The sequence below is a fragment of the Pelophylax lessonae genome (genome assembly GCF_965119305.1).
Source record: "Pelophylax lessonae genome assembly, chromosome: 8".
NCBI classification, from domain to species: domain Eukaryota; kingdom Metazoa; phylum Chordata; class Amphibia; order Anura; family Ranidae; genus Pelophylax; species Pelophylax lessonae.
The window spans coordinates 301871730-301898392 of NC_138775.1; the positions used below are offsets into that span (position 1 = coordinate 301871730).

The 26663-nt window shown below is 46.0% G+C and overlaps 1 protein-coding gene across 1 annotated transcript in view; it reads left to right on the plus strand.

The window, feature by feature from the left end:
• The window catches only part of LOC309561795 (cytochrome P450 4B1-like), a 119353-nt gene that overhangs the window by 45608 nt on the left and 47082 nt on the right, over positions 1 to 26663 (plus strand). Inside the window, exons 4-5 of the mRNA XM_082265826.1 lie at positions 14393 to 14520; positions 19343 to 19467. Coding sequence (XP_082121952.1) covers positions 14393 to 14520; positions 19343 to 19467 — 253 coding nt within the window. The remainder of the gene's footprint in view (positions 1 to 14392; positions 14521 to 19342; positions 19468 to 26663) is intronic.

Consider the following 26663-nt stretch of genomic DNA (forward strand, 5'->3'; position numbering starts at 1 on the left):
TAGAGCCTTAACTCCCTCATTCTGAACAGGTGAAGGCCTTTCAACTTCCTGCTGGCTAGCTCTGTAGCCAACACCCTAAATTAATTAATGGACTTTCTAAGTCAGGTGGAAATGTATCTCCTTCCTGTGACTACATTCCCAGATTTAGCTGACTTCCTGTTACATACCCCCCCCTCTTGTTTCAACCCTAGGGTTGGGACACAGATTTCCAGGCACGCATGTGTCAAGCACTGCTGACTCACTGATAAGCCTCCTATTATCCTCAAGCTTCCGGATGAAACTGTTTTGTCATCTTCATTGACGGATTTCTCATAAATGCCACACAGTTTGTCTCTCATCTCCGTCTGTCCAATCCACCATGGAGGACCGTGATCCATAGGCAACTCAATTGGGCTAGTCTTAATGTCTTCAACATTCTTAAGACGCCTCTCTCTGCAATCCATAAATGTTTTCCACAAAACTTTGAGAACCTTTGCTTCACTAAGCTTTGTTCCAAGTAGGGACTCTTGACATCCCTCTGTGACTTGAGTTGCCTCTCCATACATCTGTACACAATCATTGACTTTTTGTTGTAAAAGGGAATGATCTTCCTTCTTGAGCTTTGCTTGCTCTAAGATGCTGTGCAGAGGATTTTCCAATTGAGACAACAGGCTGTCACACATTTCTTCAAAGTGACCCCTGTTCCTTTTCCCAGAGATATCAATATCATTCACCAAACATTTCATATTCATAGGCAGATCTGAAGCATTTGCACTCATCAACTTCTTAAACTTTTCGCCCTCCTGAGCGAGTCGCAGTAAAGGCCTACTATTTGATTTGATATTGAGTTTATATTTCTTGCCAAACTCTTCACAGAAGAAGCCAACCAGAACATCATCAACTTTCCTTCCACCAACATAGGGGTCAAAGGCAACAACACAGTTGAACCCAGCGATCTGGGTGGTATCCATTATAGACCTCCTCTCTGCATCAGTGAAGAAGCATGGAACTGCAACACATTCTTTTACAGGTTTCTTCAATGCACTTTCTGCTGAACTATTTGACCGCTCAAGGTCACCTAGTTCTTTTTCTCTATCTGAATTCCACATGGAATGCATCTCAAGATCACGATCAAACTTCTGCCACCCGTCTTTCACCAGTTTCATTTTAGAAATATTCTCTGAAAGGCACTTGAAATTCATTTGCTTCACGTTTTCACCAACAGCCTTAGTTTTCTCCACTAGGTGGCGTTTGCTTTTTCCTCCCAGATTTATATCACTTGCTTTAGTTTTCTCCGCTTTAGTTTTCTCTACTAGGTTTTCAGCCTGAACTGAGAAATCACCACATTTCTTACACAACTCCTTTATTTGCTGAAGTTCTAATGATACATTTTCCAATGCTTGAAGTTTTTGAAGGAACGGTTTATTCCAAAGGGGTGATTCAAGCCACGTGTCATCACATTTCTGAGGCTCACTCAGGACAGACCCCAAAACACTGATCCTTTTAAAAACTGCATCAGGCACACTATCCCCTCTTTGGGACAGATCCTCTGTTGCCTGGAATTCCTCTTCCAGTTCCCGCAACGGAATCTTCATCTCTTCTACTTGCTGTTCTAAGGCTCGTTTAGACTTTTCTAGCTCCTGAACGCTTTTCACAACATCATCCTTGGAGCTGACCAATTCTTCCATTTCTGTACGCAGCTGTTTGTTAACACTTTCTAGTTCAGCCTTACACTCTAGAACTTCCTCCAAAGAGCGAGCCAAGAACAGGGCTTTGCTCTCGTTATCACGCGCCTCCGTTTTTGCACGGTCGCGGCGTTCTGCATATTTTGCAGACACAGTCTTCTCTTCACCAAGCATCTGATCAAACTTCTTTTTCACATCTTCAACACACTGTAATGAACCAACGCTTTCTTCCATGCGTTTTTTCATATCCGCTATCTGAGCTTGCAATGTTGCGACTTGCTCTGATAGGTTTTTCTTTGCTTCCGCCTCCTCTTTTAATTGTTCCAGGAAGCCATTTTTCTCATCTTCCATTTGTTTGAGCTTTGTGCTAAAACTCAGCCTTTGACACCTCTCTTCCTGTAAGAGTTCCTGCGTGTCTTGCAGCTGCGATTCCAAGATAGAAAAATCTTCCGCAATTTCTCTAGATTTGCTGTCTGCTTGAGAAAGCTGATTTGTAACATTGTCCAACTCAACCTGCAGTCGGTTTGCCTTCTCTGACAGCTTAGCACACAATCGGTCACCTTCTGACACCTTGACTTGCGATTCCAGAAGCTGTGCCTCTACTTTTTCCCTCTTATGTTCACAATCTCCTTTTCCCTGCATAAGAGCCTTCACCTCATTGGCTAGCATCTGGGAATAAGAATGTAATTCTGCCACACAGGCTTCTTTCTCCTTTAACTGCTGCTGGACACGTTGGGCTTCCCCTTTCCAACTTTCACAGTCCGCACGCCATTCATCTACCACATTGCTCAAAGTAGTGAGCTCATACACAGTACTCAGTAATTTAGCCTCTCTTTCACTTTTCTCTTTGTCGCTGAGAGACAATGTCGCTTTCAGAGCAACATTCTGTTCCTGCGACTCCTGCAGGTCTATTTTTGTAACTTCCAAAACACTGAAGACTTTTTTCCAGCTGATTACGCAACTCCAACATTTCACACATGCTTTGCTTCTGCAAAGTCTGAATTTCACTTTCCTTTTCCATGAGGATGGTATCTTTCTCCATTATAGTCTCTCTGCGTTTTTGCAACTCGACCAAAAGAAGAGCAGTGGATTCTTCCCACTGTGACACATGAGACTTGAGTAGTTCATTCGTTTCCTGCAAGTTTCTATGCTCCATTTTAAGCAATTCCAAGGCTTGTTCCTTTTCTTCCATTTTCCGTTGCAAGGCATCCAACTCAGCCCTGCACACATACTCGGTTTCCTCCAAACTGATGGCCTCCATTGGCTGCTGGCGTCTCTGTTTCCAGCCTGCCATGCTCTCTTGATGAGCCTTTTGTTGAGCTGCAAAGCTCTGCTGAAAATCCGCATTTACCTGCTGTTGAGCTGCATTTGCTTGCTGTTGAGCTGCATTTGATATAATCAGATGTTTCAACATCTCCTCCATTTTGAGCTTACTTTTCATCTGAGCACACTGCGTCTCCATAGCAGTTTCATCAGTGTTGCTAGGGACAACAACCTTCCTCTTTAGTAGACTCTCTTTAGGCATGGATGGGGCTGGTTCAGATGGCAACATCCCCTCCATCCATAGAATCCGGTCTCTCATTTCATCTATCTTTGCATTTTTCAGGCGTTTGGACCGCCCCATCTTCAATAACTCCACAAACAAATTTTTCACAGTCCAGCAAACAATTTTCAGACCACTGTCTCTTCAACACATGTAGTTTTTCTCTCTCTTGCAGGATCTCTTTTCCTGCACACACAGTTTGTGCAGTCACTTGCACCAGACACAACAAAGTTCATCAAATAATTTTGAGACCCCTGTCTCTTTAAAACACTTTTTTTTTTTTTTTTTCTGTCAGGATCTTCTCTCCTGCACACATAGATTGTGCAATCTCATGCACCAGATAAAGTTCATCAAACATTTGCACTCCATTGCAGGGATCTCTGCTTATGCCCACTGCATACCTCCACCATATGTGAGGGATTAGCTCGGTGGTAGGCGTGGATGACCCCTTGGGGGGTGCGTTTTCCCAGAGAGGTAGCCGACAAGTGCTTGCAAACAAACAGTGTGGTTTATTAAATGGTACTTTCTTCACCAGGCTGTATGCAGCAAAACATCCAAAATAAAATAAAACAGAAAATAAATCCTTGCCTCTGTGGGCGGCTACCTTCTCACAACTGGAACCTGCCTAAGTGTCTGTCTCCAACCTATCGTCGGGCAGACTTCCTTGTCCTACAGCGGACACTCAATAGTCCTTTTATAATAGCTTCGCAGGGCAACACAGTCCTTTTGTTTCTTTCACATCAACAGTTCGTCTTCTCACCTTTGAGACGTATTCACCCTTGGTTACCGTCCCGGGCACACATCACTCCGGGGGGTCTTCTCCCAGGCCCACACATCCTGTCGGGAGGCACACGCTGACTGTCCTCCTGCTCCCAGCCCACATGGCTTCAGGACACAGCTTCTGGAGGCAGCAAACAATAGGAAATTCTCTGAACAAATTATAGAGCCTTAACTCCCTCATTCTGAACAGGTGAAGGCCTTTCAATTTCCTGCTGGCTAGCTCTGTAGCCAACACCCTAAATTAATTAATGGACTTTCTAAGTCAGGTGGAAATGTATCTCCTTCCTGTGACTACATTCCCAGATTTAGCTGACTTCCTGTTACAATATATATATATATATATACACAGTATGTTGGGTATTGGTATTGGTATATATATATATATACACAGTATGTTGGGTATTGGTATTGGTATATATATATACACAGTATGTTGGGTATTGGTATTGGTATATATATATATATATATATACACAGTATGTTGGGTATTGGTATTGGTATATATATATATATATATATATATACACAGTATGTTGGGTATTGGTATACATACGAAGTGCTGGGTTAACCGTCAGCACTCTATTGGGTCTTCCATTCTCCCTCATGCTGGCCATAGACCAAGCGTGTGTTCCTGGTGTGCGGGGGGGGCGGGGGGGGGCTTCCCCACCAGGAGAACATAGTGATTGTAACATCCACTGGCAATAATCGCATGTAAAACCCGACAGGCTGGTTGTACCCAAGTCGATCGATTGTTCAGCCTGCCCATACATGGTTTGAACTGCCTATGGCCGGCTTTAGTGGCGGAATAAAAGTACCTGAGACTCTGCAAAATGCTCAATTTTCTGAAATACTTGGAATGAAAGATTAGCCGAGCCGGGTAATGTCACGAGGATAATTGGTGGTCCCTGTTGTACGGGGAAATCCATGCGATCGGCTTTGAGTCGCTCAGATTTGTTACTAAGATCCCTGAAGGACTTGTCCTTCTATTATGGAACTATGGAACAGATCCAGAAGGCATGGCGAGTACTCAATTCAGAAAATATGAAATATGAGGAGGACAGCAACAGGACTAAGGACCGCCCCCAGCACACCGCTCCCTGCCCCATTATAAAGATGAGAAAAGACTCCGCCCCTCCCATGTGCAGGATTTGTATTCTCTAATAATCCCCAGAGCTCCGTATATTCCCCTTCCTGAGGAAGACATCAAAAAGTTTATTCTCAGCTAGAACCGCTTCCTAGGGGAGGAAGTTCCACTATTTACAGCTCTAGCAGTAAAGAACCCTTTCCTAAGTCTACATTTAAACCTCCTTTTTTCCAACCTTACTTTGTGGCCGGATGTCCTTTTTGGGGACTTTAGCCACTTGCCGACCACAATACATATATATACATTGTGGCTATGAAGTGGTTTAGCGGAGTCATGAATGAAGCTATCAGCCATAACCCAGTATTTCTTTTTCAGCCGGTGGCTTGCTTTCCTTTGAAAGTGATCCGGGAGGCTCATTAGCCTTTGGATTGCTTTCAGAAGGGTCGGGACGGGACGTCGGCCCCCCTCCTGCCACTCACTTGTGTTTTTTGGGCTTACCGTTTTTGCCAGCGCAACCAAGGAATGGTCTAACGGTGCAGCCAGCTGGTCACAGAGGCGAACAGAGACCAGATCGTCTTTGATCACCTCTATGGCCTTGGAGGACCAGAGCGACATCATGACATCACTTCCGGTCCAGGGTGGAAGTAAACACTTTTTTTTTTTTTAATAAAGTAAAAAATCTAAAACATTTTTTTTTTTATCTTTTGTTTTTAAAGGTAAATGAGAGATTTGGGGTCTTTCCCAAATCCCTCTATAAAGAGGACCTGTCATTCCGTGTAATAGGAATGAATGTGATAAAATAAATAAATAAAGGGACAGTATAAAAATAAAAAATAAAATTAATAAGAAAAGAAAAGGCCCCGTCCCTCCGTGCAGATTTAAATTTGTAAACACAAAGTGCCAGAAAAGGGCAGTTGGCACTTAGAGTAATCGGTTTAATACCTGAGACCCCTTTATAAAGTATTCACACCCTTTAAAATTTCCCACATTCTCTCATGTTACACCCAGAAATGTATTTTATTGGGATTTTCTGTGATAGACCGACACAAAGTGGCCATAATTGTGAAGTGGAAGGAAAATGATAAATGATACAAAAAAATCTGTGAAAAGTGTGGCTGCATTTGTATTCACCCCCCGGAGTCAATACTTTGTAGCTCCGCCTTTCCCTGCAATTACAGCTGGGAGTCTTTTTGGGGATGTCTCTACCAGCTTTGCACATCTAGAGAGGACATTTCTGCCCATTCTTCTCTGCAGAATATCTCATCTCTGTCAGATTGGATGAAGAGCGTCTGTAAACAGCAATTTTCAAGTCTTGCCACAGATTCTCAATGTGATTTAGGTCTGGACTGTGACTGGGCCATTCTAACACATGAAACCATTCCATTGTAGCTCTGGCTGGATGTTTCGGGTCGTTGTCCTGCTGGAAGGTGACCCTCCCCCCAGTCTCAAGTCTTTTCTTCTATGATTGTCCTGTATTTGGCTCCATCCATCTTCCCATCAACTCTGACCAGCTTCCCTGTCCCTGCTGAAGAAAAGCATCCCCACACCATGATGCTGCCACCACCATGTTTCACAGTGGGGATGGTGTGTTCAGGGTGATGTGCAGTGTTAGTTTTCCCCCACACATATAATTTTGGTCTCCTCTGAGCAGAGCTCCTCCCCCCACATGTTTGCTCCTCCCCCACATGGCTTCTCCCAAACTGCAAACGGGACTTCTTATGGATTTCTTCCACCAATGGCTTTCTTCTTCTCACTCTTCCATAAAGGGCAGATTTGTGGAGCGCACGACTAATAGTTGTCCTGTGGACAGATTCTCCCACCTGAGCTGTGGATCTCTGCAGCTCCTCCAGAATTCCCATGGGCCTCTTGGCTGCTTCTCTAAAGAATGCTCTCCTAGCCCGGCCGGTCAGTTTAGGTGGACGGCCATGTCTTGGTAGGGGCCCGGCCAGTCAGTTTAGGTGGATGGCCATGTCTTGGTAGGGGCCCGGCCGGTCAGTTTAGATGGACAGCCATGTCTTGGTAGGGGCCCGGCCGGTCAGTTTAGGTGGACGGACATGTCTTGGTAGGGGCCCGGCCGATCAGTTTAGGTGGACGGACATGTCTTGGTAGGGGCCCGGCCGATCAGTTTAGGTGGACGGCCATGTCTTGGTAGGGGCCCGGCCGGTCAGTTTAGGTGGACGACCATGTCTTGGTAGGGGCCCGGCTGGTCAGTTTAGGTGGACGGCCATGTCTTGGTAGGGGCCCGGCCGGTCAGTTTAGGTGGACGGCCATGTCTTGGTAGGGTTGCAGTTGTGCCATACTCTTTCCATTTTCCCATGATGGATTGATCAGCGCTCCATGAGATGGTCAAAGCTTGGGAGATTTTTTTATAACCTAACCCTGCTTTACACTTCTCCACAACTTTATCCCTGACCTGTCTGCTGTGTTCCTTGGCCTTCATGATGCTGTTTGTTCACTAATGTTCTCTAACAAACCTCTGAGGGCTTCAGAGAACAGCTGTATTTATACTGAGATTACATTACACACAGGGGGGACTCTAATTACTAATTAGGTGACTTCTGAAGACAATTGGTTCCTCTAGATCAGTGGTTCTAAACCTGGGTTCGATCAAACCCCAGGGGTTCGGTGAGTCAGTCTCACGGGTTCGGTGGAGGACTCATAAGATTCGTGATGACACGCACACCCTCCACTAGTACCACTTCGCTGTCAGGGACTATTTCTCCAATTTCGGGCGTGTCCTTCTGCTCCGCTCTGCACCGTCGTCATGGAAACGCACAACATCCCCACAGTACAGAGCCCGGACCTGGCGGAGTGATTCACATGTCATGTGACACTGACACGCTATGAGTCAGTGCACTGATGGCGAGGACAGACTGAGCGGAGTGAGAGCGGGGACTCGGAGACTGGAGGGGAGAGAGGTCCAACTCCTAGGCCTAGGAGGAGGCTTATTGAGTGGTGGCTCACTGAGTGAGTCTGACACCAGTCTGACACCAGACCCAGGCCAGAGCAGCAGCCAGCCCAGAATCAGGAGGACTAAGGTAGGTAGATGTGGTGTTCTCTGCAGAGAAGTGTTTTACTAAAAAGGCGCCCCCCCCCACTGTGTATAACCGTTATACACAGTGAGTGAGTGTGCAGTATTGGTATGGCATTTTTTTTTTTTTTTGGTTAGTTGGTTGGTAATGCAAATGGTCAGCGGTCAGTGTTATGCAATGGTCAGCGGTCAGTGTTATGCAATGGTCAGCGGTCAGTGTTAATGCAATGGTCAGCGGTCAGTATTAATGCAAATGGTCAGCGGTCAGTATTAATGCAATGGTCAGCGGTCAGTGTTATGCAAATGGTCAGCGCTCAGTATTAATGCAATGGTCAGCGGTCAGTGTTAATGCAATGGTCAGCGGTCAGTATTAATGCAAATGGTCAGCGGTCAGTGTTAATGCAAATGGTCAGCGGTCAGTGGTAATGCAATGGTCAGCGGTCAGTATTAATGCAATGGTCAGCGCTCAGTGTTAATGCAATGGTCAGCGGTCAGTGTTATGCAAATGGTCAGCGCTCAGTATTAATGCAAATGGTCAGCGGTCAGTGTTATGCAATGGTCAGCGGTCAGTGTTATGCAATGGTCAGCGGTCAGTGTTATGCAATGGTCAGCGGTCAGTGTTAATGCAAATAGTCAGCGGTCAGTGTTATGCAAATGGTCAGCGGTCAGTGTTATGCAAATGGTCAGCGCTCAGTATTAATGCAAATGGTCAGCGGTCAGTGTTATGCAAATGGTCAGCGCTCAGTGTTAATGCAAATGGTCAGCGGTCAGTGTTAATGCAAATGGTCAGCGCTCAGTATTAATGCAAATGGTCAGCGGTCAGTGTTATGCAAATGGTCAGCGGTCAGTATTAATGCAATGGTCAGCGGTCAGTGTTATGCAAATGGTCAGCGGTCAGTGTTAATGCAATGGTCAGCGGTCAGTGTTAATGCAAATGGTCAGCGGTCAGTGTTAATGCAAATGGTCAGCGGTCAGTGTTAATGCAATGGTCAGCGGTCAGTGTTAATGCAATGGTCAGCGGTCAGTATTAATGCAATGGTCAGCGGTCAGTGTTATGCAAATGGTCAGCGGTCAGTGTTATGCAAATGGTCAGCGGTCAGTATTAATGCAATGGTCAGCGGTCAGTGTTATGCAAATGGTCAGCGGTCAGTGTTAATGCAAATGGTCAGCGGTCAGTGTTAATGCAATGGTCAGCGGTCAGTGTTAATGCAAATGGTCAGCGGTCAGTGTTAATGCAATGGTCAGCGGTCAGTGTTAATGCAAATGGTCAGCGGTCAGTATTAATGCAATGGTCAGCGGTCAGTGTTATGCAAATGGTCAGCGGTCAGTATTAATGCAATGGTCAGCGGTCAGTGTTATGCAAATGGTCAGCGGTCAGTGTTATGCAAATGGTCAGCGGTCAGTATTAATGCAATGGTCAGCGGTCAGTGTTATGCAAATGGTCAGCGGTCAGTGTTAATGCAATGGTCAGCGGTCAGTGTTAATGCAAATGGTCAGCGGTCAGTGTTAATGCAATGGTCAGCGGTCAGTGTTAATGCAAATGGTCAGCGGTCAGTGTTAATGCAATGGTCAGCGCTCAGTATTAATGCAAATGGTCAGCGGTCAGTATTATGCAAATGGTCAGCGGTCAGTATTAATGCAAATGGTCAGCGGTCAGTGTTATGCAAATGGTCAGCAGTCAGTATTAATGCAAATGGTCAGCGGTCAGTGTTATGCAAATGGTCAGCGCTCAGTATTAATGCAATGGTCAGCGGTCAGTATTAATGCAATGGTCAGCGGTCAGTATTAATGCAATGGTCAGCGGTCAGTGTTAATGCAATGGTCAGCAGTCAGTATTAATGCAAATGGTCAGCGGTCAGTGTTAATGCAATGGTCAGCGGTCAGTATTAATGCAATGGTCAGCGGTCAGTATTAATGCAATGGTCAGCGGTCAGTGTTAATGCAATGGTCAGCGGTCAGTGTTATGCAAATGGTCAGCGGTCAGTGTTATGCAATGGTCAGCGGTCAGTATTAATGCAATGGTCAGCGGTCAGTGTTAATGCAATGGTCAGCGGTCAGTATTAATGCAATGGTCAGCGGTCAGTGTTAATGCAATGGTCAGCGGTCAGTGTTAATGCAAATGGTCAGCGGTCAGTGTTATGCAAATGGTCAGCGGTCAGTGTTATGCAATGGTCAGCGCTCAGTATTAATGCAAATGGTCAGCGCTCAGTGTTATGCAAATTGTCAGCGGTCAGTGTTAATGCAAATGGTCAGCGGTCAGTATTAATGCAATGGTCAGCGGTCAGTATTAATGCAATGGTCAGCGGTCAGTGTTAATGCAAATGGTCAGCGGTCAGTGTTATGCAAATGGTCAGCGGTCAGTGTTATGCAAATGGTCAGCGGTCAGTGTTATGCAAATGGTCAGCGGTCAGTGTTATGCAATGGTCAGCGCTCAGTGTTATGCAAATGGTCAGCGGTCAGTGTTATGCAAATGGTCAGCGGTCAGTGTTAATGCAAATGGTCAGCGGTCAGTGTTAATGCAAATGGTCAGCGGTCAGTGTTAATGCAATGGTCAGCGGTCAGTGTTAATGCAAATGGTCAGCGGTCAGTATTAATGCAATGGTCAGCGGTCAGTGTTATGCAAATGGTCAGCGGTCAGTATTAATGCAATGGTCAGCGGTCAGTGTTATGCAAATGGTCAGCGGTCAGTGTTATGCAAATGGTCAGCGGTCAGTATTAATGCAATGGTCAGCGGTCAGTGTTATGCAAATGGTCAGCGGTCAGTGTTAATGCAATGGTCAGCGGTCAGTGTTAATGCAAATGGTCAGCGGTCAGTGTTAATGCAATGGTCAGCGGTCAGTGTTAATGCAAATGGTCAGCGGTCAGTGTTAATGCAATGGTCAGCGCTCAGTATTAATGCAAATGGTCAGCGGTCAGTATTATGCAAATGGTCAGCGGTCAGTATTAATGCAAATGGTCAGCGGTCAGTGTTATGCAAATGGTCAGCAGTCAGTATTAATGCAAATGGTCAGCGGTCAGTGTTATGCAAATGGTCAGCGCTCAGTATTAATGCAATGGTCAGCGGTCAGTATTAATGCAATGGTCAGCGGTCAGTATTAATGCAATGGTCAGCGGTCAGTGTTAATGCAATGGTCAGCAGTCAGTATTAATGCAAATGGTCAGCGGTCAGTGTTAATGCAATGGTCAGCGGTCAGTATTAATGCAATGGTCAGCGGTCAGTATTAATGCAATGGTCAGCGGTCAGTGTTAATGCAATGGTCAGCGGTCAGTGTTATGCAAATGGTCAGCGGTCAGTGTTATGCAATGGTCAGCGGTCAGTATTAATGCAATGGTCAGCGGTCAGTGTTAATGCAATGGTCAGCGGTCAGTATTAATGCAATGGTCAGCGGTCAGTGTTAATGCAATGGTCAGCGGTCAGTGTTAATGCAAATGGTCAGCGGTCAGTGTTATGCAAATGGTCAGCGGTCAGTGTTATGCAATGGTCAGCGCTCAGTATTAATGCAAATGGTCAGCGCTCAGTGTTATGCAAATTGTCAGCGGTCAGTGTTAATGCAAATGGTCAGCGGTCAGTATTAATGCAATGGTCAGCGGTCAGTATTAATGCAATGGTCAGCGGTCAGTGTTAATGCAAATGGTCAGCGGTCAGTGTTATGCAAATGGTCAGCGGTCAGTGTTATGCAAATGGTCAGCGGTCAGTGTTATGCAAATGGTCAGCGGTCAGTGTTATGCAATGGTCAGCGCTCAGTGTTATGCAAATGGTCAGCGGTCAGTGTTATGCAAATGGTCAGCGGTCAGTGTTAATGCAAATGGTCAGCGGTCAGTGTTAATGCAATGGTCAGCGGTCAGTGTTATGCAATGGTCAGCGCTCAGTGTTATGCAAATGGTCAGCGGTCAGTGTTATGCAAATGGTCAGCGGTCAGTGTTAATGCAAATGGTCAGCGGTCAGTATTAATGCAATGGTCAGCGCTCAGTGTTAATGCAATGGTCAGCGGTCAGTGTTATGCAAATGGTCAGCGGTCAGTATTAATGCAATGGTCAGCGGTCAGTGTTAATGCAATGGTCAGCGGTCAGTGTTAATGCAAATGGTCAGCGGTCAGTGTTAATGCAAATGGTCAGCGGTCAGTGTTAATGCAATGGTCAGCGGTCAGTGTTAATGCAAATGGTCAGCGGTCAGTGTTAATGCAAATGGTCAGCGGTCAGTATTAATGCAATGGTCAGCGGTCAGTGTTAATGCAAATGGTCAGCGGTCAGTATTAATGCAATGGTCAGCGGTCAGTGTTATGCAAATGGTCAGCGGTCAGTATTAATGCAAATGGTCAGCGGTCAGTGTTATGCAAATGGTCAGCGGTCAGTGTTATGCAAATGGTCAGCGGTCAGTATTAATGCAAATGGTCAGCGGTCAGTGTTATGCAAATAGTCAGCGGTCAATGTTATGCAAATGGTCAGCGGTCAGTGTTATGCAAATGGTCAGCACTCAGTGTTAATGCAAATGGTCAGCGGTCAGTATTAATGCAATGGTCAGCGGTCAGTGTTATGCAAATGGTCAGCGCTCAGTGTTAATGCAAATGGTCAGCGGTCAGTGTTAATGCAATGGTCAGCGGTCAGTGTTATGCAAATGGTCAGCGGTCAGTATTAATGCAATGGTCAGCGGTCAGTATTAATGCAAATGGTTAGCGGTCAGTGTTAATGCAAATGGTCAGCGGTCAGTATTAATGCAATGGTCAGCGGTCAGTGTTATGCAAATGGTCAGCGGTCAGTATTAATGCAATGGTCAGCGGTCAGTATTAATGCAATGGTCAGCGATCAGTGTTAATGCAATGGTCAGCGGTCAGTGTTATGCAATGGTCAGCGGTCAGTGTTATGCAAATGGTCAGCGGTCAGTGTTATGCAATGGTCAGCGGTCAGTGTTATGCAATGGTCAGCGGTCAGTGTTAATGCAATGGTCAGCGGTCAGTGTTATGCAAATGGTCAGCGGTCAGTGTTATGCAATGGTCAGCGGTCAGTGTTAATGCAATGGTCAGCGGTCAGTGTTATGCAATGGTCAGCGGTCAGTGTTAATGCAATGGTCAGCGGTCAGTGTTATGCAATGGTCAGCGGTCAGTGTTAATGCAATGGTCAGCGGTCAGTGTTATGCAATGGTCAGCGGTCAGTGTTATGCAATGGTTAGCGGTCAGTGTTAATGCAAATGGTCAGCGGTCAGTGTTAATGCAATGGTCAGCGGTCAGTGTTATGCAAATGGTCAGCGGTCAGTGTTATGCAATGGTCAGCGGTCAGTGTTATGCAAATGGTCAGCGGTCAGTGTTATGCAATGGTCAGCGGTCAGTGTTATGCAATGGTCAGCGCTCAGTGTTATGCAATGGTCAGCGCTCAGTGTTATGCAATGGTCAGCGCTCAGTATTAATGCAATGGTCAGCGGTCAGTGTTATGCAAATGGTCAGCGGTCAGTGTTATGCAATGGCCAGCGGTCAGTGTTATGCAATGGTCAGCGCTCAGTATTAATGCAATGGTCAGCGGTCAGTGTTATGCAATGGTCAGCGGTCAGTGTTATGCAATGGTCAGCGGTCAGTGTTATGCAATGGTCAGCGGTCAGTGTTATGCAATGGTCAGCGCTCAGTGTTATGCAATGGTCAGCGCTCAGTGTTAATGCAATGGTCAGCGGTCAGTGTTAATGCAATGGTCAGCGGTCAGTGTTATGCAAATGGTCAGCGCTCAGTGTTATGCAATGGTCAGCGCTCAGTGTTATGCAATGGTCAGCGCTCAGTGTTATGCAATGGTCAGCGCTCAGTGTTATGCAATGGTCAGCGCTCAGTGTTAATGCAATGGTTTTGTTCTTTAATGGTTTTGTTCATTTTGCGCACCTATGTATAAATATATACCTCTGTTTTGAATTTGAAAAAATCATATTTTATTTTTCCAATTAAGAAGGGTTCGGTGAATGCGCATATGAAACTGCTGGGGTTCAGTACCTCCAACAAGGTTAAGAACCACTGCTCTAGATTATAGTTAGGGGTATCAGAGTAAAGGGGGGTGAATACAAATGCAGCCACACTTTTCACAGATTTATTTGTATCATTTATCATTTTCCTTCCACTTCACAATTATGGCCACTTTGTGTCGGTCTATCACAGAAAATCCCAATAAAATACATTTTAGGTTTTTGGTTGTAACATGAGAAAATGTGGAGATTTCAGGGGTGTGAATACTTTTTCAGGGCTCTGTATATTTGTACATTGTAATTGGATCCCCTCCTAGAACCCATCCACACATTGGTGATTCTTGTCTCTGTGCAGGGAAAGGATTGCTGGTCCTGTCGGGGAATACCTGGTTTCAGCACCGTCGGCTCATCACTCCAGGCTTCCATTATGATGTTCTGAGACCGTACGTCGCACTCATCTCCCAATCCACCAATGTCATGCTGGTATGTACAGAGCAATGGTGGCTTTGGGTCCGTCCCATATCCCGCCTGCAGGGTTCCTCTATGGTCACACATTGTTCTATCTGACTCCGCTTAGTAGAAGAATGAACCCCCCAAATATTTAGCGGTGGGATTTAGGGATACGATTTGGAGGGTAAACCTGATGGGGCATCCACTAGATGTCTGTTTGCTGGGATCTTTTCAGCTTCCTATTCTGCGCATGCGCAGTATGACTTGTGACGCGGCTACAGCTGATTTATGATGAAGCCACAGCTGATCCGCAAACTGAAATGACGTAGGTATGGAATTCTGATAGGGTATGGTATTCTGACAGAACACCGGTGTCCTGCCGAAATTTCCAATTTGCCAAAATCTCCGACCCGTGGCACTTCCGGTCAGAGATCCGGTTGCCACTACTGCGCATGCGCAAACATCAATGCCATTCACAGAGAACTCCAACGCCCATGCATGAGAGTTGGAGTTCTCGGCAGCAGAACACAATTACTGCGCATGCGCCCGCGGACAGCGCCTGACAGTTGGAGCTTTTGGCAAATAAAAACGCGTGCCCAGTGCCCTCCCCCCACAGTACTTGTACAATTGTGAGCGTCCCTATGCGCTATTTGAATGGGCAGAGACTCCTGAAGCCTGAAAAGCCTGAAAGGGAATGCTGGGATTTATAGTTCCTCAAAAAAAAAAAGAAATTGTGAAGCTGAGCCTGAAAGTACATGCTGGGATTTATAGTTCCTCTCAAGAAAAAAAAAACACAATTGTGAACAGCGCAGAGGCACAGGCTGGATTATGGCGGGGAACACAGGCTGCATTTATGGGGAACACAGGCTGCATTTATGGGGGACACAGGCTGTGTGATGGGGGACACAGGCTGAATGATGGAGGACACAGGCTGGATGATGGGGGACACAGGCTGAATGATGGGGGACACAGGCTGGATGATGGGGGACACAGGCTGAATGATGGGGGACACAGGCTGGATGATGGGGGACACAGGCTGAATGATGGGGGACACAGGCTGGATGATGGGGGACACAGGCTGAATGATGGGGGACACAGGCTGGATGATGGGGGACACAGGCTGAATGATGGGGGACACAGGCTGAATGATGGGGGACACAGGCTGGATGATGGGGGACACAGGCTGAATGATGGGGGACACAGGCTGCATTTATGGGGGACAAAGGCTGTGTGATGGCGGGGACACAGGCTGCGTTTATGGGGGACACAGGCTGCGTGATGGGGGACACAGGCAGGATGACGGCAGGGACACAGGCTGCGTGATCATCATCCAGCCTGTGTCCCCCATCATCCAGCCTGTGTCCCCCATCATCCAGCCTGTGTCCCCCATCACGCAGCCTGTGTCCCCCATCATTCAGCCTGTGTCCCTCATCATTCAGCCTGTATCCCCCATCATCCAGCCTGTGTCCCCCATCATTCAGCCTGTGTCCCCCATCATCCAGCCTGTGTCCCCCATCACGCAGCCTGTGTCCCCCATCACGCAGCCTGTGTCCCCCATCACGCAGCCTGTGATGGGGGACACATCTCAGGGATTCAAAACAAAGCAGCACACAGGTGGGTCAGTCATTGAGGGGACTGAAGAAAGAGTGTTGTCACCTCCAGAGCCCCTCTACCAACACAGCATCCCGCTGGGGTTTCCCTGGTGTAGTGCACTACAAGCCCCAGCATGCTATGCCAGCGTATGTGTGTGTATAGCACAGGCTAGTAGGCCTTTCTTGCTGACCACAGTGGTGGAACTCCAGGATCTGAGCCTCCATCCATGGTGAGTGAAGTTTCCTTTCTTATCTCGCCAGCCTCTATACACACATACTGTATGTAAGGGAGACTGCAATGTAAAAGGGGACTCTGATGTAAGTGGGAGCTTTGGTGAGCAGAGATCCCCCCTTACCTCAGGATTCCCAGAGCACCCCTTACATCAGAGTTGCTCTTTACATTACAATCCACAGAGCTCCCCCTTAGGGCACTTTCACATGGGGGGGACTCTGCCAAGCGGATTTGCCTGCTCAGCGAGGGATCTCTCTGCTGATCTCCTCTGAGCAGATGGATGACAGATCTGTGCCATCTCCACTTGTGTAGAGCGGACACGGACACAGCCCACTGTTCTCTATGGGCCGGTCTGAATGTCATCCAATCCACTAGATGGATGGTAAATGGATCCCCATCCATCTGTTTTCATTGGCTCAGATGCAGTCTAGTGTAAATGGTCACATGTCTCTTTACATCTGCCTCCCTATACAGAACAATGGGTGGTCCGATCGGTTCACATATGTAAAAGAGCCCTTACAGTGCAAGTGGAAATTCTGCAGACTCTGAAGTAACAGGGGCTCTGGGAACTCTTGATTAAAGAGGAATGCTGGGAACGATGATATAAGTGGGGGCTTCAGTTATCAGAGACCCCCTTATTACAGCGTCTGCAGTGTTCCCCTTTACATCAGAGTTCTCACTGTTCTTCCTTAAATCAAAGTCCCCAGAGTTCTCCCTTATATCAGAGTCTGCGCAGTCCCCCCTTACAGTGTAAGGGAACTCTGCAAGTTCAGATGTAAAAGGGAAACTCTGCATATTCTGATGTAAAGCAGAACTCTGTGGTCTCTGATGTAAGCGGGGACTATATATATTAGGGATAGACCGATATGTTTTTTCAGGGCCGATACCGATATTTTGGTCACAACGTATCAGTATCGGCCGATATGGGCTGATATTTTGTACATTTAAAGTTTTGAAAAATAAAGACAATGTTTGACACAAATCTGGTACTGAACAATGGAATTTTTGTTTAATACCTAATGGCTGTCTGGCACCATGTGGTGGATGGCTGGCTTTCTGGCACCCTGTGGTTGGTGGCTGGCTTGCTGGCACCCTGTGGTGGATGGCTGGCTGTCTGGCACCCTGTGTTGGGCGGCTGGCTGGAACCCTGTGGTGGGTGGCTGGCTGGCACCCTCTGGTAGGTGGGTGGCTGGCACAGGAGCTGTGGGCGGCTGGCTGGTACAGTGCCTGTGGCTGGCTGGAACAGTGCCTGTGGGTGGCTGGCTGTCTGGCACCCTGTCTGTGGGTGGCTGGCTGTCTGGCACCCTGTCTGTGGGCGGCTGGCTGGTACAGTGCCTGTGGCTGTCTGGCACCCTGTCTGTGGGTGGCTGGCGGTCTGGCACCCTGTGGTGGGTGGGTGGCTGGCACAAGGGCTGTGGGTGGCTAACTGGCTCGCTGGTACAGTGCCTGTGGTTGGCTGGCTGGTACAGGGCCTGTGGATGTGGCTGGGTGGCTGGCACCGGGCTGCTGTGGGTGGGTGTATGGCTGTGATACACTCCTGTGACACTAGTCCCGACTCCATACAAGGCTGTTCAAGGCGAGGGAGGCGGTCTAAGAAGGCAGAATGACGTCACAAAAATATCGGCAATATCGGCCTGTTCCGGGGCCGATACCGATATATCAGGGAAAGTGCATATCAGCCCTTGAAATATTGGCTTTGCCGATAATCGGTCGATCCCTAATATGGAGACACCACTAAGGCGGCCATGACATTATATGGAGACACCACTAAGGCGGCTATGACATTATATGGATATATCGGGGAAAGTGCATATAGGCCCCCAATATATCGGCCTTGCTGATAATCGGTCTATCCCTAATAAATATATATATATATATATATATATATATATATATATATAATTAGAATTGCTATTTCATCAAAAATATATGTATAGTGTATACTACAAATACATTAAACTCATTAACATCAAAGCAGCTGAAACTGATTAGCAACCCCCTCTGCTACTGAACTGACCAGATCAATATCCTAGGAGTTTACTTGACTTGATGCTATACTCTGATTAAAAATGTTCCTTTGATTTTTTTGAGCAGTGTACATACAACACACATGCACACGTTACATAACTTTCCTAGAAAATGAGCATTGACAATGGTCTGTATGTTATAGGGAAGCACTACAAAGGTCACTTAGCCAGCGTTATAGCTGGTCTGTGATTTCTGTAGCAAACAGGATTCCAGGCATCTTGCAGGAAACCAAGTTCTTGCTATCATTTCTCTCTGGTTGTGTGGCTTCTAGTGTTAGCCCCTCTGGCAGAGTCTTCTTTAGTTGAGTCTTCTTGTATAGTCCCCCTTTAGAAAGGTTGGGTAGTAATTCCCTCATGGGTGTGTCCCTTTCTGTCTCTTCCTTTCTACATTACTTTCTATGAGAGAAGTATTTTCTGACTCCAAACTTTAGATGGCACTGTAGTATCTTACATGTCATGGGTCAAATATATCAAAAGGTCATGGTACTGTTTATCTTTATTGACATAGCTTTGGGTCCAGTGTTTGACAGAAGCTCCTCTAAAGCGATGGCAATAGATAAAAATGTGTGCACTGCCCAATGTATTTATTCCCCCATTGGATTAGAGGGTCTGGTGCAAATACATTTTCTGATAGAACAATGGTGTGTTTAGAAGCCGATGCTGTGTACTCCTGAAAAACAACCAAGATTTTTTCATGTAAGGCTGAAAAAAAAATCACAGAACCTTTAACATATAACCTATGACCTATGACCTGTAACCCTATGTGCCTGTGCTCTGTAGTGCAGACCAATCTTCCTAGTCACTAACATTGGCTCCTCCCACTCATGTCCTTTATTTTTGGCCTGTCGCTGTGATGGGCAGCCCTACTAACCAATAGTAAAGCATAGTAACAGCAGGAGGACTTAGGGGCAGTTTTGGGGATCCCGGGCATTAGAGAAATATCTTCCTGACACAGATAAGGGAAAATGACGCTTCATTCTTGTGTGTCTGACATCTCCTGGCAGGACAAATGGGATCCATTGTGCAATGTGGAGGAATCGGTGGAGCTTTTCCAGTATGTCAGTCTGATGACCCTGGACAGCATCATGAAATGCGCCTTCAGCTACAACAGCAACTGCCAGACCGACAAGTGAGTTCCATCAGCAGCAGCTGCTTCCTTCTATACACTGCCATGACTTTCTGCGACTCCTCCTATTCTGATAATGTATGTTCTTCCATTCATATATCTTCCGGTATTCCATTGATGTTCTTTCCAAAGCATGTTACTCTCCTATGTCCATTCAATGTACCTTCCCTTCCTTAAAGCAAAGCTGTCACCTTTATACAGAGTAAAGTAAATGATTCTCTTTATTAAGGATGCACCGATATATTGGCCGCCGAAAATGATCAGCCGAAAATAGGGTTATTGGTGTTTAGCCAAAAAAAAAAAAAAAGTGCATGCTGCGTCCCATTGACTTCAATGCAAAATTGCATCTCATTGACTGCAGTGCAAAAATCTTTTGAAAAAATTGTCCATTTCAGTTTATGTTTTTGGCCAGGTGCCTCCTGAATTTTCGGTTTTGTCAACGTAATTTTCATTTTTGCGCACCACTACTCTTTATAGACCACCAGACTTAGGGTTAGAGCCATTGGAGATACTGTGAAGGGAATTTACTAGGACTGGAGCAGGCAGAATCTGAAGCCGCAGTGCGTGGCAACCAATCAGCTTCTCTTTCATTTTCAAAGTTTACCAGAACAAGCTGAATATAGAAGCTGATTGGTCACTATGAACAGATTCTGGGTACTGTTGGCAGGGGAGGGCTGGCAGCCTTAGGCCTAGGGGGCAAGTCCAGTCAAGTGGCCCATTGAACCATCGAAACAGCTCACCATTCATGCCCACCTGGTTTTATAATGGATATTGATGTTATGAAGCAAGACAAACATGATGCAATGTGGTAACATAATTAAATGTTAATAGCAACAAAGGAGGTTTACCAAAAAATATATGACATTACGCCAGGGCCTTAGTAAGCTCCTGTCAGGCAGAGATCACTATGCCTGACAGGGAAGTGACTGTGTTAGTATTGTGCCGACTGGGTGCAGTAGCGTACCCTGCACACTCATACCGCTCCGCTGCAGCTCTGCAAATATAACATTGTGTAGCGGCGACCGGCAGCTGTACTCAGTGTCTGGCAAGGGGAGAGAGAGACCCAAAGCGCCGATCTAAGTGTAGCAGTTTAAAACCTTTAATGTAGGATAAAAGCAATATATAACCCACAAGAGTGAAGTGGTAACAGGCATCAAGTTATATGTGGAGGTCCTGGGCATTTCACATCCAGGGGGTCCCATGGAGTCCTTAGCGGAGCCGGTCCTGGTGCAGGGGAGCGGTGGTCTCCTGTGGGGGACAGGAGACAGTCCTGGTCCATAGCTGCAGTGGGTTGCTGTTCTGCATGTGGAAGGGCCTGAAAAAGGAGTGCATGCTCCGCAATGCGTCCCCGATTGTCCTAGGCTTTGCACACCAGGAAGTGACATCACGGCCCCTCCACGCGTGGAACAGCAACCCACTGCAGCTACGGACCAGGACTGTCTCCTGTCCCCCACAGGAGACCCTCGCTCCCCTGCACCAGGACCGGCTTCGCTAAGGACTCCAAGGGACCCCCTGGATGTGAAATGCCCAGGACCTCCACATATAACTTGATGCCTGTTACCCCTTCACTTTTGTGAGTTATATATTGCTTTTATCCTACATTAAAGGTTTTAAACAGCTACACTTAGATCGGCCCTTTGGGTCTCTCTCTCCCCTTGTATTTCATACAGAGTTGCTTCTCTCTTCAACCGCCAGCAGCCATCCAAATGGACCAGAACCTTTTGGACTCTCACTGGAACTATAAAACCCCCCTTCTCCTCCTCCTCCTAGCCCAAGCATAGACTGCCCTAGGATTACTGGCATTCTGCTTGCACCATATATCCCCCTTTTTTGCTATTTCTTATTCAGTGTCTGGCCCCTACATTAATCCAGCCCTTAGTGCGGCCTTTTTACCCAGAATCAGAGCGGCCCGGGGGGCAATTGCCACCCTGCCCCCCTTCCCAGTCCTCCCCTGGCTGTGGGTTAGTGTAACGTTCATGCGTTTTTGTTTGTGGATGGATTTACAGCTGCAGAATTATTACACTCAGTAGCCTTGTAGAGAATCTGTTGAACAACATATCCAACTCTCAGGACTTCATCACCGTGTACAGCCTGTTATATACCATATATATTAATAGATGTTTAAATGGAGGGATAGAGTATATGAGGATATATAGATGAGAGACAGGCTATTATATGGTGCGCACTAGAAGTAGTATAGGAGAGTTGCAGGGGATGGTAAGCAGATAGGTTCTGATGTCAAGTATAGTGCAGATGGTAAGAGGACACAGATGGAGTATACTTTAGACAGAGTAACCTAGTGCAAGGATAGTTCAAGGTAGTCCCAAGAGCTAACAGTCTCATGCAGATGATAGTGATTAGATAGATACAGATAGTCTTGGTAATTGCAGTAGATGACAGTAGGAGATTGGTTAGTAAGAATCCCCTGCGGGGTACTTATCACTTAGATAGGTTAGGAATGACAGTGTCCATTGGAGAGGGGTGATCCCGTAGCGGGATACGGATCACCAGCGAGGTTTCCGGCTTTATTTTAGCAAGGAAGGTATGTCAGCAGCTCCGACTTCTCAGGCGTAGGTGCGATGAACATGTGGGTTTGAACGAGCGATGAGTGAGAGCAAACCGGCGATTGAAATAGCCGCTCATAGCGGCGCTCGGCAGTGATGTCATCCGGTCTTAATGGTGTATGCGTCCTTTGTTATACAAGATGGGACGCAAAGAGAGGAGAAAAATAGGAACAAGGGTACCATAGGTACCGGAACATTACAGTACCCCCCCCCTTAAGGCCGGCTCCGGAAGGCCTCTAGAACTGGTTTTTCCGGATATTTCGAGTGGAAATTGCGAATCAGTCTAGGGGCATGGATATCGGAGGTATCCAGCCAGGTGTCGTCTTGGGGCCCATAATTCTTCCATCGTACTAGATACTGGAGTCTTCTTCTATTGAAACGGGAATCCAAAATTTCTTTTATCTCAAATTCTTCTCCACCCTCCACTTGTACAGGAGGTGGAGGTGAGATAGTAGGCCTTATTCCTTGGTTAGGAACATGGGGCTTCAGTAGAGACACATGGAAGACAGGATGTATCTTGAGGTCTACTGGCAATATGAGTTGTACTGCAGCCTTTCCAATAAGCTTCTCTATTGGAAAAGGTCCCAGAAATAGAGGTCCAAGTTTTTTACTAGGGATCTTTAGTCTCAGATTTTTTGTAGAAAGCCAAACAAGATCCCCAATGGCATATTGGGGAGAGGGTTTCCTACGGAGGTCGTAGTACTTCTTTTGTTGGCTATGAGCATGGGATATGGTATTGTTGCGTAATCCCAGAGAATCCTTTATCTGGGCAAGATAATCAGATGCTACTGGATTACTTGATGGCAAGATACGTGGAGGTAGGAGTGTGGGATGAAACCCATAATTCAGGTAAAACGGACTTTGCTTAGTAGTGCTATGAGTAGCGTTGTTATAGGCGAATTCCGCCAGCGGGAGGAGATCTGCCCAATCGTCCTGTAGATACGAAGTATAGCAACGCAGGTACTGTTCAATGCACTGGTTAACTCTCTCTGTCTGTCCCTTGGTCTGAGGGTGGTAGGGAGAAGTAAGTTTACGCTCTATTCGCAGTATCTGACATAGAGCTAGCCAAAACTTTGAGATGAATTGTGAACCACGGTCAGACAGCAGTGTTTTTGGAATACCATGTAACTTAAAGACATGTTTCACAAGTAATTCCGCTGTTTGTTTGGATGAAGGTAGTTTTCGGATAGGGGTGAAATGTGCCATCTTGGTCAGATGGTCCACTGATACCAAGATGGTGTTGAATCCTTTGGAAGGTGGTAGTTCCACTATGAAATCTAAGGATACCACTTCCCACGGAACCTGGGGTATCGGTAAACTACAAAGTAACCCCGATGGTTTCGTGTTGTCAATTTTAGACCTTGCACAGATATCACAAGATGAAACGAACTTTTTTACGGTTGTCTTCATGTCTGGCCACCAAAACTGCCTAGTGAGTAGATTGAGAGTTTTAGTCATACCCATATGTCCTGCCATAGGTACATCATGCGACAATTCTAAGATCTTGGTTCGCATAGTAGGGGGTATGTATAGTTTATCGTTGTAGTAGAGGAAGCCTTCTGTGTCAGTAGTTAGTTGTGGTGGAGGTGAATCCAACCCTATGCTGTGCAAAATCTCCTCCTTCAGGGAGCGAACGACTCCGATAATACGTTCAAGTGGTATTATAGGAACTGAGGGAACCTCAGTGCAATCTTTCTCGGCTAGTCGTGAGAGTGCATCCGCTTTTTTATTTTTGTCTGCGGGCGTGTAAGTCACTAAAAAATTAAATCTCAGAAAGAATAACGACCACCGTACCTGCCGGTGGGAAAGAGTTCGGGGCTACTTAATGACTTTGAAAAGAAAGCAACTGGGTGAAGAGGTGAGGTGTTTGTTGGTCGTTGTGAGAGAACTGCTCCTACTGCCATATTAGATGCATCTACCTCCAAGATGTATTGAAGGGATGGGTCTGGATGGAATAGTATGGGGGCAGTAGTAAAGCTTGATTTCAGCAGAGAGAATGCTCCATTTGCTTCTTTTGACCAATTAAATGGTTTCTTCGTGCTTGTAAGTTGTGTGAGAGGTTTCACAATCGCAGAGAAGTTTTTAATGAATTTCCTATAGTAATTAGAGAATCCTAGGAACCTTTGTAATGCTTTGCGAGTGGTTGGCACAGGCCAATCCAGAATGCAGGATATTTTGCTCATGTCCATTTTGATTCCACTTTTAGATATAATATATCCTAGGAATAGTACCTCCTCTTTATGAAACAGACATTTCTTTGATTTAACATATAAGTTATGTGCAAGTAGTCTTGACAACACAAGTCTCACGTGTTTTATGTGCTCAGGTAAGGAATGAGAATAGATAAGTATATCATCCAAATATACTACCACACAAACATCAAGCAAGTCTCGGAATATCTCGTTTATAAAACGTTGTAAGGCTGCGGGGGCATTACATAGCCCAAATGGCATTACAAGGTACTCAAACAGTCCGTATCTGGTTCTGAATGCCGTCTTCCATTCATCCCCTTTACGGATTCAAATTAAATTGTATGCCCCTTTTAGGTCCAATTTTGAAAAGAAAGAAGCCCCACGCACATGTTCGATAAGTTCAGGAATAAGAGGTAAAGGATAACGATCCTTTATTGTGATGGCATTTAATTGTCTGAAATCAATGATAGGCCTAAGGCTAGAATCCTTATTGCGGACGAAGAAGAGGCCAGCAGCAGTGGAGGAAGTAGAAGGTCGGATGAATCCTTTTGCCAAGTTCTCATCCAGATACTCCTTAAGATGAGAGAGTTCATCCTGTGAGAGAGGATAAACATGTCCGAAAGGCAACTTGCTATTAGGGAGCAGATCGATACAACAATCATAGTCCCTATGAGGAGGTAGCATTTGAGCGTTTTTCTCGAGGAAAACCTCAGATAAATCTTGATAACACTTAGGAATAATGTCATCTGGCAGTACAGACAGGATCCTATCATGTGTGGGGAGGTTACACGTCGTCTCGCAATAGTGAGAAGAGAAGGCTAACGTTCTTGTTTTCCAATCGATGATTGGTTGATGTATGTGTAACCAGGGAAGTCCCAAAATGATTGGAAAATGTGGTGAGGTTAATACATCAAAGGTGGTGGTCTCCACATGAGACTCGTCAGCAGTTACAAGAAGTGCCTGTGTCTGACTGGTGATAGGACCAGAGGATAAAGGGGTACCGTTAATAAAACTAACGGAGACAGGTTTGGGTTTTGAAACAATAGGTATTTTATTAAGGGAGACAAAACAAATGTCAATGTAGTTTCCACAAGATCCGGTGTCAATCATAGCCTTGGTGGTAATCCTAGTTTGGTCCCACTGCAATGTTAATTGAACAAAAAGATAAGAATTAGGAAAGGAAGTTGTGAGTCCCCCTAGCAAGACATTTGAACACTCACCCTCTTTTCTGCGGACAAGAGGACAGTCGTTTACCAAATGATTCCGGGATGCGCAGTACATGCAAAGATGTTCGGTTTTCCTCCTGGCACGTTCAGAAAGGGTCAGAGGTGGGCGTATCATTCCTACTTCCATAGGAGTAGGGTCAGCAGGCAACATCCGAGAAGGACTGGAAAATGGTGAGCCCATCTTCTCAGCCTCTCTTTCTCGTAGTCGTCTGTCAATATTGATACTGGTCTGCATCAGGCCATCCAAAGTGCCAGGTAAATCCGCTCGGGCGAGCTCGTCTTTAACGGCCTCAGATAGGCCGAGTCTAAACTGCGTTCGCAAAGATGTGTCGTTCCACCCTGAATCAGGGGACCATCTTTTAAAATTCGCCACGAAATCTTCAACAGGTCTCCTTCCTTGTTTTAAGGCCCGTAACTGGGTGTCAGCGGTACTCTGCTTGTTGGGGTCTTCATATAAAGTAGCAAATTGTGCTAGAAATAAGGGATAAGAATTAAGGAGTGGATCATCCTTTTCAAAGAGAGCGTCTGCCCAGGCCCGGGGTTCACCCGTTAAATAGGAGATGATGGTACAAACCTTAATTTGGTCAGTGGTGTAGGTTAGAGGTTTTAACAAAAAAAACAATTGACATGCGTTTTTAAATTCACGGAATTTGCTCCGATCACCAGAAAACACTATAGGAGGGTTTATCTTAGGCTCACGGGGCTGAGCAGCAGGAGGCTGTGTGAGACGGCCAAGCTGCTGTCTCAAGGTCTGATTTTCATTTTGTACCTCTGTAAGCGCAAGGATCAATGCATCTACTTGCTGTTTTAATTGTAGTACATGAGTGGATAATTCTGCTGAATCCATATTTTTTTTAAAGGCTCGTTCAATCTGTAATGTTCATGCATTTTTGGTTGTGGATGGATTTACAGCTGCAGAATTATTACACTCAGTAGCCTTGTAGAGAATCTGTTGAACAACATATCCAACTCTCAGGACTTCATCACCGTGTACAGCCTGTTATATACCATATATATTAATAGATGTTTAATGGAGGGATAGAATATATGAGGATGTATAGATGAGAGACAGGCTATTGTATGGTGAGCATTAGAAGTAGTATAGGAGAGTTGCAGGGGATGGTAAGCAGATAGGTTTCTGATGTCAAGTATAGTGCAGATGGTAAGAGGACACATATGGAGTATACTTTAGACAGAGTAACCTAGTGCAAGGATAG